The sequence below is a fragment of the Ceratotherium simum genome, chromosome 27 (assembly GCF_057802395.1).
Source record: "Ceratotherium simum simum isolate JZ-2026a chromosome 27, ASM5780239v1, whole genome shotgun sequence".
In the NCBI taxonomy this organism is placed as follows: Eukaryota; Metazoa; Chordata; class Mammalia; order Perissodactyla; family Rhinocerotidae; genus Ceratotherium; species Ceratotherium simum.
The window spans coordinates 7,255,255-7,268,221 of NC_141926.1; the positions used below are offsets into that span (position 1 = coordinate 7,255,255).

Below are 12,967 nucleotides of genomic sequence, written 5' to 3' on the forward strand. Positions count from 1 at the left end.
ATTGTTATGAAGTAACTGTTTATGTGTGTAGTAAAGATGGGATAATATATATAACGGACTCTTGATGCTTTTTCTTAGAGAGCGAAATGGAAGATTCGTTAGGTACCTCATCATCATCTTCAGCTTCAAACAGTTCAGAGGACAGCAAAGACAGTTTAAGAGCTCGTGAATCCTCTTTACGTAGTGGGCTGGCCAGAAACACCAATCTCAGGGTGACCAGAACCAGAGCTGCTCAGAGAAAAACTGGTAAGAGACTCAGTGGTACTTTGTAGGAATGTATAGCAAGAGAATCCAAAAGCTAAACATGGAATGGCTTATTGATTTAATACATCTACATGTGATTAAGTGTCCTTGAGGCTTTTTTATTTTAATTGAGGTATAATTGACATATAACATTGTTAGTTTCAGGTGTACAGCATAATCATTCGATATTTGTATACACTGCAAAATGATCCCCTCAATAAGTCTAGTTACCATTCATCACCATACATAGTTAGAAAAATTTTTTCTTGTGATGAAGACTTTTAAGATTTATTCTCTTAGCAACTTGCATATATGCATCATGGTATTATTAACTGTAGTCATCATGCTGTACATTATATCTCCATGACTTATTTTATAACTGGAAGTTTGTACTTTTTGACCTCCTTCACTCATTTCACCCCCTACCCTCCAATCTGTTCTCTGTATCTAAGAGCTGGGTTTTTTTTTTTTTTTTTTTTTTAGATTTCCATATATGAGATCATATAGTATTTGTCTTTCTCTGTCTGATTTATTTCACTTAGCATAATGCCTTCAAGGTCCATCCATGTTGTTCAAATGGCAAGATTCCATTCTTTTTTATGGTTGAAGAGTATTCAATTGTGTAGATATACCACCTCTTTATCTATTCATTCATTGATGGACACTTAGGTTGTTTCCATATCTTGGCTATTGTAAAAAATGCTGCAGTGAACATGGAAGTGTGTATATCTGTCTGAGTTAGTGTTTTCATTTCTTTGGATAAATATCCAGAAGTGGAATTTCTGGATCATATGGTAGTTCTATTTTTAACTTCTTGAGGAACCTCCCTACTATTTTCCATAGTGGCTGCACCAATTTACATTCCCACCAACAGTGCACAAGGGTTCCCCTTTTTCTGCATCCTCACCAACACTTGTTATTTCTTATCTTTTTGATAATAGCCATTCTAAAAGGGTTGAGGTGATATCTCATTGTGGTTTTGGTTTGCATTTCCCTGATGATTAGTGATGTTGAACATCTTTTCATGTGCCTGTTGGCCATCTGTATGTCTTCTTTGGAAAAATGTATATTCAGATCCTCTGCTCATTTTTTTAATTGGATTGTTGTTTTTTTTAATATTGAGTTGTTTATATATTTTGGATATTAACCCCTAATCAGATATATGACTTACAAATATTTTTTCCCATTCAGTAAGTTGCCTTTTCATTTTGTTGATGATTTCTTTCTTTTTTTTTTTGTGAGGAAGATCAGCTCTGAGCTAACATCCAATGCCAATCCTCCATCTTTACGCTGAGGAGGATTGGCCCTGGGCTAACATCCGTCCCCATCTTTCTCTACTTTATATGGGACGCTGCCACAGCATGGCTTGACAAGTGGTGCGTCGGTGCGCGCCTGGGATCCAAACCTATGAACCCCGGGCTGCCAAAGTGGCGCGTGAGCACTTAACTGCTGCGCCACCGGGCCAGCCCCTGTTGATGATTTCCTTAGCTGTGCAGAAGCATTTTCGTTTGATGTAGTCCCACTTGTTTATTTTTGCTTTTGTTGCCTTTGCTTTTGGAGTGAGATCCAAAAACTCATCACCAAGACTGATGTCAAAGAGCTTCTCGCCTGTGTTTTCTTCTAGGAGTTTTATGATTTCAGGTCTTACATTCAAGTCTTTAATACATTTTGAGTTAATTTTTGTGTATCGTGTAAGACAGGAGTCTAGTTTCATTCTTTTCTATGTGGCTGTTCAGTTTTCCGAGCACCATTTATTGAAGAGACTGTCCTTTCCCCATTGTATAATCTTGCCTCCTTTGTCATAAATTAAATGACCATATACATGAGTTTATTTTTGGGCTCTCTACTCTGTTTTATCCTTTAGGCTGTTTAGATTTAGAAAGAAAATCTAGTTTGGCATTAAAAAACAAGGAACATCAGTACTAAAATAATAAAGGCATTAAAAAATGTTAAAATAAGGAAGATCTTTCTGATCTTATTGTTACTTTATTTCTAGGTCCAATTTCTTTAGAAAATGGATGTGGCCGAAAAGCTACTCGAAAGAGAGTCTATTTAAGTGACTCTGATAACAATTCATTAGAAACTGGTGAAAGTCTAAAAGCCAGAGCTGGAAATAACCGGAAAGTGCTACGAAAGTGTGCTGCTGTGGCTGCCAATAAGATAAAGCTCATGAGTGATGTAGAGGAGAATTCTAGCTCTGAGAGTGTCTGTTCTGGCCGTAAGCTGCCTCACCGCAATGCTTCTGCTGTAGCTAGAAAAAAGTTACTACATAATTCTGAAGATGATCACAGCTTAAAGTCAGAAATTGAAGAAGAGGAGTTAAAAGATCGAAATCAACCATCACCATTGTCCAATTCTCATGCTGCCCAGAATACTGTCAGTGAATCTGAAAATAGAGATTCAGAGTCAGAAAGTGATTTACGGGTAGCCCGAAAAAATTGGCATGCTAATGGGTTCAAGTCCTATACTCCAGCAACTTCTAAAACAAAATTTCTTAAAATAGAGTCTTCTGAGGAAGACTCTAAAAGTCATGATTCAGATAACAGGCATAACAGAATTGCTGGCCCATCAACGTCTGGGCAGAAACTTAAGGCAGAACGCATCTCAGAGGAAGAGGAGGAAGCAGATTCTGAACCAAGAAAATATGTTGGTAGGAAATACAGCACAAGTCGCAAGAATGCTACTTTCCTTAAAAAAGCAAAGATCTTCAGTGATTCAGAGGACTCCGAATCGGAAGAACAAGATAGAGAAGATGGTAAATGTCACAAAATGGAAACAAACCAGATTTCAGAGAATTTGAAGTGTGAACCTAGTGCTGGGTCCCAGTGTTTCTCAGATCATGTATCTGAAACTGATTTGGATTCAGAGGATGACAAGATAAAAGAAAAACCAAGCAGTTTTATGAAAGGTAATTCGAAACATTTAACCCTCGTTCACTGATTATTCTCACTGTCCTTTCCTTATAGCATACGATGCTTTTTTTCCCCGATGAAACTTCTTTTACCAGCTGTTTTCTCTCCACCTTGTGCATCCTGCGTGAGTCTTTTCTGTGCATCTCTTAATATTCCTATGTGCATGCGTAACTGTTTGTCAGGTACATTCAGTTTTATTCATGTAACAGGCAATCTTGGCCTTTAATGACTATTTCTACTAAAAATTTCACTTCTTGTACTGGTGTTGGGAATATTGTATTGGCTATGGGTTTAAGAAAAGCAGAGACAAGCACGTTTATAAGCTGTGGCGATAACAGTTTGAGAAGAGGAAAGAAAAGGGTAGGACTGGTTGAAAAGAATGCAGTAAGTAATAATAATAATAATAATAATAGCAGCTAACAGAACAGTTACCGAGCTGTGTCTGTGTATCAGCAAGTTTTTCTAAGTGCTTTACATTTATTAACCATTTTAGTCTTCCTATCTTTTATGAGATAGGGGCTATTATTATTATTGTCCATTTTACTGATAATAACTCTGGAGCATGGAGAAGTGAAATAACTTGCTGAATTAAGATTGTCCTCCTGGTGAATGGGGATTGATGAAATATATTAAAGAGCAGGAGGCAGCTAAAGCTAAGATTTAAAAGTAGTTGGTATGATTGGAATTTGTGAAAGTAAGAAAAGTTTCAGGAAGGCTGAGAGTCAGGATTAGTTTGTATACCTTAATGCAGTGGGATAGTTTAGTCTGTGTTCATGTAAATAAAATATTTTAGCGTCAAGTGTTTTGTGTGTGTAGATAGAAAGGCATGGGATGTTATTGATGGGAATATGTTATACTTGTGAATGGTGCTGAGGCTGAAAGTCACCGCTCTCGAGTATTAAGAACCCGGCCCAGTCACTGCCATCCTCCTACCAGGTTAATGAGAATTCTGGACTTAAGTTATTTAAAATGTTGTACATTTGATTCCTTTAGACTTACTCTTCTATTAAAGATTAAAGGAATACTCTTAATTTTTAGATTCTACATCACAAGACCATGGACAAAGCAGAAGAGTTTCCAGGAAAAGGGTCTGTTCAAGTGACTCAGACAGCAATTCACAGGTGGTTAAGAAATCGCCAAAAGCCAAAATGGGTCTCCACAGGATTCCTCGAAAATGTGCAACCACCGCTGCCAGTAAGATTAAGCTCATGAGTGATGTGGAAGATGTCAGTTTACAAAATGTGTGTACTAGAAGCAGAAATGGAAGGAGAAAGCTCCACTTTGCATGTACCACAGCTAAGAAGATAGTGAGCGATTCTGAGGGAGATGTAAACTGTGAAGTGCCGAATGAACGGTATGCCTGTGCAGGGAAGCCACCTGAAGCTGACTCAGAAGGTAGTACAAAAAGTATTAATCAGTCTTTAAGTAGAGACTCAGACTCTGAAGGTATGTTCAATTCAGAACACAAAAACAGGCACACCAGTAGTCACAAAACAAATGTTGCACCTTCTAAAATGAAGAGTTCTTTGATTGGGTCTTCAGAGGAAGATTCAAAAAGCCATATTCTAGGGGGTGAGATGGGGAGAAAATTTTCTTCTGAGTCAACTTTGGTACAAAAAGCTACTGCAGAGAATAACTTTGAAGAGGAACTGAATTATGGGCTGCGCAGGTGGAATGGCAGAAGACTCAGGACCTATGGGAAGGCTCCTTTCAGTAAGACAGAAGTGATTCGTGATTCTCAGGAAGCAGCCGAGACGGAAATAAAAAGGAAAAGACGGCATCCTGAATTAGAAAATGTGAAAATTTCTGAAACAACAGGGAGTTCAAAATGTGGACCTGACACTAGTCCCAAATCTGACTCAGATTTGGGATCTGTAACTGAATCAGATGTTGACTGTACTGATGATACAAAAACCAAAAAGAGGAAAATGAAAGGAAAAGCAAAAGTAGTTAGAAAAGGTAAAACTTTTACAGCTAACATATCTAAAACTGTGAGACGACAAAGACAAAGCAAACGTCCTAGGTTAAATTTGGATGATAATGACTGGGAGGATTTGGACTATGCAAAATCTAAGAGAGTTCTTCGACGTTCAAAAATAAAAACGAGAAATCAGGGTAGAAGGACCGTGAGATACCATGATGGGGATGATGATAGAAGCTTAGAAAATGTGTTAGATTTTGATGATTGCACCTTATGACCTTGAGGGAAAACCAGTTCATTTAGAGGAAATGGACTGGAATTTATGGTGAAAGCTGGCTGTTGAAATTATTTTTTGTCCTACAATTCAGGGAATATATTTATATTTTTCTATGAAAAGTTATGAATGTGACTAAATCATGACTGTTATTTTTATTTGCACTTGCTTGCCTTTGTAGCAGCTTTCAGCACAGGTGCCAAAATATGCTTCATTTTGGGGGCAGATCTACTTTGACAGTATTTAACTACATATAGCAAGAGTTTGAAATATGTTAAACACTAGATATCCTGGTTATCAAAACCAATGAGCATTACTTTCATGGTAGCAAGTGTCATGCAGTTATTTTCTGAATTCTTCAAGAGGTGGTGGTTTCTAATCCCAGTTCTATTGTAGTATAACAATTTCATGTGACCTATGTTTACAGATTCTTCATAAATATGTGCATACTGACATTACAATCATGGGAGGTGTAACCATGATTATTAGTAGGCAAGGTACCTACCACTTTTTTTTTTTTTTTTCTTTCCCTGGCTACTTGAGTAGAATGCATTATACCAGATTTGGTAATTTTCATTGAAATAGTTTCCAGTTTTCTTTCCAAATGCTGTTGAGTCTTTCTTTCTCTTTTTTGTTATTTTTAAGGAAAATATCACTTTTATTTTATAAACTTGAATTTATAAAGTGCTGGTAAATTATTTTTTTTAAATGTTTTTAATTGTATATTTTAAACCGCTAAGGCCAGACCATAGTCCTAGCATTTTCTTTTTAAATTGTGCACTAACAGAATGCTATATAATTTGTCTTTCCAAGATCTCCTGGTTTCCATATAAGAGATTTAACCAAAATCTTGGTCTTCCATAGTCTTAACTCTGTGAAATGGAGGAGTTTGTGTGCCTTAGATTTAGGAAAAGTGTGTTCTTTAATAGAGTGTACAGGGCTAAAAGAGTATTTAAATATGTAGTTTCCCCCATTTCTATTGAAATTGTAGAGTTGAGTTTTGTTAAGAGTGCAATTGCAAATCTCATCTATATAGGAAAATAGTTCCATGTCATTCTTCATCTCTGTTTTAGCTTACTGCTGCCATGTGCAATCCCAAGCATTCTTTGCTGGGGCAACTAAGTGTATCTTTATTAGTGACCTCTAGTTTAAATCTAAGAAACTGTCATGTGTTGTGGGAAAGTAATTTTGAAATCCATTTAAAGTGAAACTTGTGTCACATGATAAAATACCATAGTACACTTATTTTTGAGCCAAATATTTTTACTTGATAAGTTGTGCTACTCCAAACAGTGTAGGTGGCTGTTCCTAGCTTGTTTGTGCCTGAAGATGGACTTGATTCAAATGGTTTACATATTTTGTAGTTAAGGGGTATGTTACAGTACTCCCACCTTTGTTATTTATTGGCCCTAACTGTGTGTGGTTTCAGACAAAATTAACTCCTTTCTCCTGTGTATCCTTAAGGTGGCAGATATGAAAAAGCGTAAGATCCTGGTATCAGTGTTAGAGAATGTTCTTAAGGGCTGTTACTTTTTAGTTATCTATTCCATTTGACATGGTAGAAGGTACTTTCTCTTTCTACTCGAATGTAAGGGGAAGGTTGTTTTTGGACATTACCAACTGAGATAAGTGGGATACCTACCTCTCCTTTGGTTGTTTAGAGAGCTATCACCACTTCAAAACTATGATGCTCTTCTTCTCAAAGTTGGTGTTAAGTGTATAGTAGACAGATTGATTTAGGATAATTGTCCTTGACTATTGACCTGAAAAAGTTAATGGAATGCTCTTTACTTCCCTAATTTTAAGAAACGGTAATAGATGTCATATCCATTAATTTATTTAAACTCTTCTTAAGCTTCTCTGTTTTATATCTGTTCTCAGGGTTATAACTCCATGTTTACCATCATCTGCAAAAAGGTACCAAAAAAATCCATATAAATAAATACGGGATACTTTCATAAATACATAAATTCTTTTGGTAAAATGATACTTTGACCATTGAGGCTTCATCAATAGAACTATTCTTATCTTTTGGACTGAATTAACTGTTCACTGATTGGCTGGTCAACCAATTACTATTTTTTCATTTTGTCCAAAATGGTTAGACCCTTTTGTATAGAAGCAGTATTTTGGTTTCATCTGAAAAAACAAGAATTCACCTGGTGACTTGGAAAGCATGGTTGACAATGGTAGCTTCTCAAGTTCTGAAGTAAAACTAAGGAATTAGAGAGAGAATCATTTTTATGGGTTTTTTTGGTCATGGTGCTACTCCTAAGTATGAATATGTGACACACACTCCTACGTACCTTTAAGGAAAATTAATAAATAATTAATAGTTCAAAATGTTTACATTGAGCACTAGAACATGTTTGACTTTTTTCTACTTCTCTTTACGTGAAATGCGCAGGGATTTAATGCACAGATGTACTTTAGTATGTTTGGGATCAGTTTGCATTTTTCTTGTGAAAAAAGACAAAAGGTGACACATTGAATGTGAACTGATCCAGAAGTAAGTGCTATAGCTTTCCATTGCACTTGAAGTAACTTAATGGTGTATATGAAAAAAGACTACTGTGGTTATGTATGTCCAAAGTCCTATGATATTATTCATTTATGGTTAAAAAAAGGTTGGAGGTATTTGGATTTGATTTTTGATTCCTTTGAAAGAATAATTTTACCCAGCATCTTAGAAAAAAAGATTTCAAACATTTAAAAAATAGGTAGGTGAGATTTAAAAAGCATTTTTTTTCATATCCTACTTATTTAAAAAAGGGTATACTGATAATATGTAGTAACTTCTGAATAAAAGAAAGTTTATCCCATTTTCAGGTAGTTCTTAGGCTGGTCATTCTCCCTTTTTTACTCTAGGGGAAAACTCTCTGATTAAATCCTTTCTCAATTTAGTAATCCTTGGAAAGACTCAATTTAGTAATCCTTGGAAAGAATGATAAAGCAGTTACAGCTTCTAAGTTACAACACAAAAGTGTTTTCTAAATAGTGGAGAGTTGTACCTAAAAAGGAAATTAGTTTTATAATAATAGGGAGAAAGAACTTATGTTTTAGGAAAAGGCACTTCAAAACCTAGAAGTGCACATGGACAAAGGAGACATAAAACAAACCAATAAAAATACTGTCTGAAGGTACTACTGTCCAAAAATAAGAATAAGACATGTCACTAAATCCTTCACACTCCATTAGTTGATTACTCTCAAGTAAAATTCTTATTTAGAATAATGTTGGGTCCATACTACATTCCCTGTCCCTTTCCTATCCTTTTTTCCTTTAGAATAATCAGAACAAAGAATTTATTAACTTCACTGTATGGTATTAAAAACTAAATTGAAAGGATTTTAATCTCTTTTGTCAGTATAAATTGAATTTGATTGTGCCACCTGAAAAAAATGAGAGGTTTATGTATCAGTAGAATGCAAGAACATTGTTAAAGGTGCATACAGTATTTTTGGTTTCCCTTTTTACTCAGTTGTATTGATTTTTTGAGTAACTTCTAAATGGCTAGGAAAGGTCTTTTTGCCTTGCCCTTTTATAGCTGAAATACCAGCACCATTCTTTTCATCAATATGAAGTCAGTATATTTACTTCATCAGGTATCTTGTTGTGGTCACCAAATACTTTAGTTTTCTTATATTGTATGGAAATTCTATTCAGTTATGCCTAGTCTGATGGAGTACAACAAAACACCTTCATTGTAGAAGAACTTTCTGTCTTCATTATTTTTTAAGTTATATACCTCTCAACTTCTGCTGTGGACATCAGGGAATAATAAAGCAGAAACCCTAAGAATTTTCAACTTAACAGTTTAAAGACTGTCTCCTTTTCTAGTAGTTGGGAACATACAAACCAAACTAAATAAATTTGTGAAAGCTAGGAAGAAAATGGAGCATTGTGGAAAAATCGAGTACAACTAGATTTGTAAGTGCTAATCCTACTTTTAGTTCAAATTGTGAATTAATGGAAAGGACTGAAGTGTAAAGAGTGTAATGGTGAGGGCTGTGTTGTCTTTTCTCACATTTTAAGAAAAGTTTTTATAGTTGTTTTCTTAAATTACAGATGTTGCCTAAGGATACATGGGATTCTCAAAGTTAAGAGATTTTTACCAGTCACTCATAATCTGCCAAGCTGGTTCCTAATATATTGTTAATTTTGGTAGGAAAATATCAAGACTCTTACTTGGCATCTCCTCAAGGATTGCTTTTATGAATTTGATCGAGGGAGGTCTGGGGGGGCCAGTCACAGCATTTGGGTCCTACAAATCTGCAGGCTCTATCTTTGGCAGCATGTCATGTAAGTAACTATAGATTATTTGTCAAGGCTGATAGTTTCACTGAATTTAATTGGCAGTGCTACAACATATTTTCTGGTCATAATTTAGTTTTTCAGTTAATTTTAAGGTAAGTTTTATCATTTATTAAAAGCTTTAATGGAATTTGGACTGCTAAAGAGATAGAGGCATTCTGACTGACCTAATTGAAATGAGATGACCAGTTACAGACCGTACTGACTGCAGCAGCCAGCCGTATGTACCGTTGGTTCCACAAGGAAAATTATTTAGAAATTATTACCTTTTACGATCAGTGGCTAAATGTTACAGGAATCTTTAATTTTGAATATATTGAAGTTAAATTTTTAAGTGTTGATCTATACTTAGTCCTTGGATTGATTGTACACATTCAGTTCACCAGTAAAATTCTAACCATTTTATTGGAGCCTGTCAAAAAGGCCAATTTTCTACTCCCACACAAGATCTCTACTTTAACTTTCTAAATTAACTCATTACCACGTCTGAGTCTTAGCATTGTCATCTAGAAGCCAGTTTTTTAGTCAATTACTAACTAAAGTAGTAGCATATAATAAATTTAATCTAGTCATCCTAATGACAAGCAGAAGGCTTTTTTTTTTTTTAAACTACTTCAAGCTTTCTAGCTGGTTAATTCTGTAAGGTGTGCAATATGCAATCAATTTCTTTTGCAACTCATCTTGACCTCTTGTCTTAAGCTGCTCCCTAACCTCTATCCATTTGTGATGTCTTCTCATGCAGGCAGAATGCAGGGCTACATGTTGTATGAGCCAGGGGAAACTGAAGGGAGTCATGAGATGTGCTTGAAAAGGGCGTGTCATTGGATTGTCTGTGACCCTGCTGCTTTTCATTAGTAAAGTAATAAAGTAGATTGAAAACCCAGTATTTACTTCTGATACCTTATGCTGCCTATGTTAGTTTGAAATGCTCTGAGATATCTCTTAAAAAAAGTTCATTAAGCAGATAAGTGTAAGATCCCTGAATTCATACTTCAAAGAGCTTTTATCAGATTTTTAGGAAAAAATTGCAATAGCCATCACAAATCTTGTGAGAATCATAAGAATGACTGTTACCAATGAACTGTTTCTTAGAGAAGAGAGAAAACTGTATAGTGATTAGTAGATTAGCTGTAGATGCAAAACAAAACAATGGAAGGTTCTGTGGTGCCCACCACTGAGTATACTGAAGACTTAACAGATGATCTATTCAACCAAAGAAGTGATGAAACTAGCAAAGAAGAACTCTGGATTACGGAATTATTTCTGACAGTCTCTTGACCTGACAATGCCATATGGTAGAAGTTGACTTCTCAGTGTTACTAACTCACTCTAGAAAAGAAAAGAAAAATGTTAAACCCAGTGAGTTACAGAAAACACTTTATTCTACAGTCATTCCCTAAAGAGATTTTTCAGTTTATGGGATCCTTTTGGAAACTTAGGCTTTAGGAGTGATGAATATCGGTGCTAAATGCTGTTTGCTTCCTGAGTTTTGGTCTTTTCATTGCCATCAGTAAAGGGCAGACAACAAAGAAAGGACATCTCAAACCAGCTCTGCAGAAGGCTTCCCCTCTCTATGGATTTGATTTATCCACCAACTACAGCAACCAATAGTGTCAGTACTTAAAAAATATATGAAACAACCTAGTATGTTCTTTTCATTTTGATTCAGACATTCTTGCATGTCATTTTCCATTCTTAAGTTTGTTTTTAATACTCCAGTTAAAATGCTGATGAGATTAAAAGGTTTTAGACTTCTACAGAATTGATGTGAAGTTTACTTTGGATTTAGGAAAACAATTTTGTATCCTGAAGTATCAAATTGGAATATAAATAATCCTTAAAATACAGAAGCTAGAGATTATTGCTTTGAATCAAAACTGTAACATCTATATCCAAGTTTCTATTCACCACAGACCTTAGAATACACAGTGATTTGTGAGTTAAAGTGGTCATCTAGGTAAACTATGATGGAGTACTACTAAAGATGTAAATTTTTACACTACTAATGAGGTTTTTGCCATATCCACATAGGGAATCATTTACAGGAAAGCAACAATGCCTCAAGCACTCAGTGACAACTGTAACACACGACTGACTCAAGACCATTTGGGACAGTAGGACTTGTGGAATTGTACTGACTTGTTAGTATTACATAACACTATTCACAAATGTATTGTTAGAGCAGTATCCTCCCAAATTTTTAAGCTTGTACCCTAACATATAAATTGGACTTCTCTAACTGAATTAGCCTGTATATATTTCTAAAAACTGTTTGTAGTTTTCTCAAGGAGAATAAAGCACTTTATAATTTACCAAGTTCTCAGTAATAAAGTTAACACTGACTTACATGTATGTATTATTTTTTTTTAATTCCCTACACTGTCACTCTTCTGTTTTCCTTGATTCTGTTTTTTATCTTTATTCTATGAAATTCCCATTTTATGGAAATAAGACTTGAGAGATACAGCTTTATCAAGCTGGAGTTGTACACAATATAATTTATTCCCATATTCTCCCTCTGGACATAGTTATTTCTTTGAAGTTCAGATTTCCTTAAAGCATTTTTAAAAGCCTAATCATACTTTCCTTTGTAGAATCTTAACTGTTTCCCCTTATTTTGGATTACAAATAAGCATTTATTAAAATGTCTTAGAGTTAGTATTTACTAGGTTCCTAAATTGTCAGTATAGGTACTCCCATCACTATGTCAGAAAGGAATTGCTGCAACTTAAGTCATTTTGTCCAAAAGAAAATTTTAGTTGAAATAGGATTTTATCTATACTGTTTAACTGGATACGTTGTTGGGAATGAGCCAGTTGTTTTAATGTTTTTTCAACATGCAAATGGATGCAGTTAGTTGAGTGATACTAGTATATGCTCATCCTACAATAAAGTACAAATTTCACCTTAATTTTGCTATATATTTTTAAAAACTTTTCATTTATCTGTTGTAGCACATTAATTTATATTCTAGCATTTGCCTAACATTGATTTAATGTGCTCAAGATTCACTTTGGATCTAGGGTTGGTCTGCAGAGCCATTAGTTCATAACTTAAAAATTCCTAAGAAAAGATTCTATGAAGTGGTAAAAACACTGCACTTTATGCCACTCCCCTTGTCACTCCCCCAACTTTGTGTGCAAGTGACTCTACAGAGCCCAACTAATGGGGAGGCTGTGCTGCATGGGGCGATGCCGTGATGATCAGCTCAGCCTGCTAAAATGCTATTTTTGCAATGCAACATGAACATTTCCATTCACAAAAGGAAATAAGGTTGGTAGTTGGTGGCTTCACTGCTCCAGA

At 35.3% G+C, this 12,967-nt stretch overlaps 1 protein-coding gene across 2 annotated transcripts in view; it reads left to right on the top strand.

The window, feature by feature from the left end:
* BRWD1 (bromodomain and WD repeat domain containing 1) overlaps positions 1-12,012 on the top strand; it is a 116,511-nt gene extending 104,499 nt beyond the window's left edge. For both annotated transcript variants that reach the window (XM_087418073.1, XM_087418074.1), the window contains exons 39-41: positions 79-246; positions 2,240-3,151; positions 4,194-12,012. In XM_087418073.1, the coding sequence (XP_087274199.1) occupies positions 79-246; positions 2,240-3,151; positions 4,194-5,353 (2,240 nt within the window). In that variant the 3' untranslated portion in view covers positions 5,354-12,012. The remainder of the gene's footprint in view (positions 1-78; positions 247-2,239; positions 3,152-4,193) is intronic.
* The last annotated feature ends 955 nt before the right edge of the window (positions 12,013-12,967 follow it).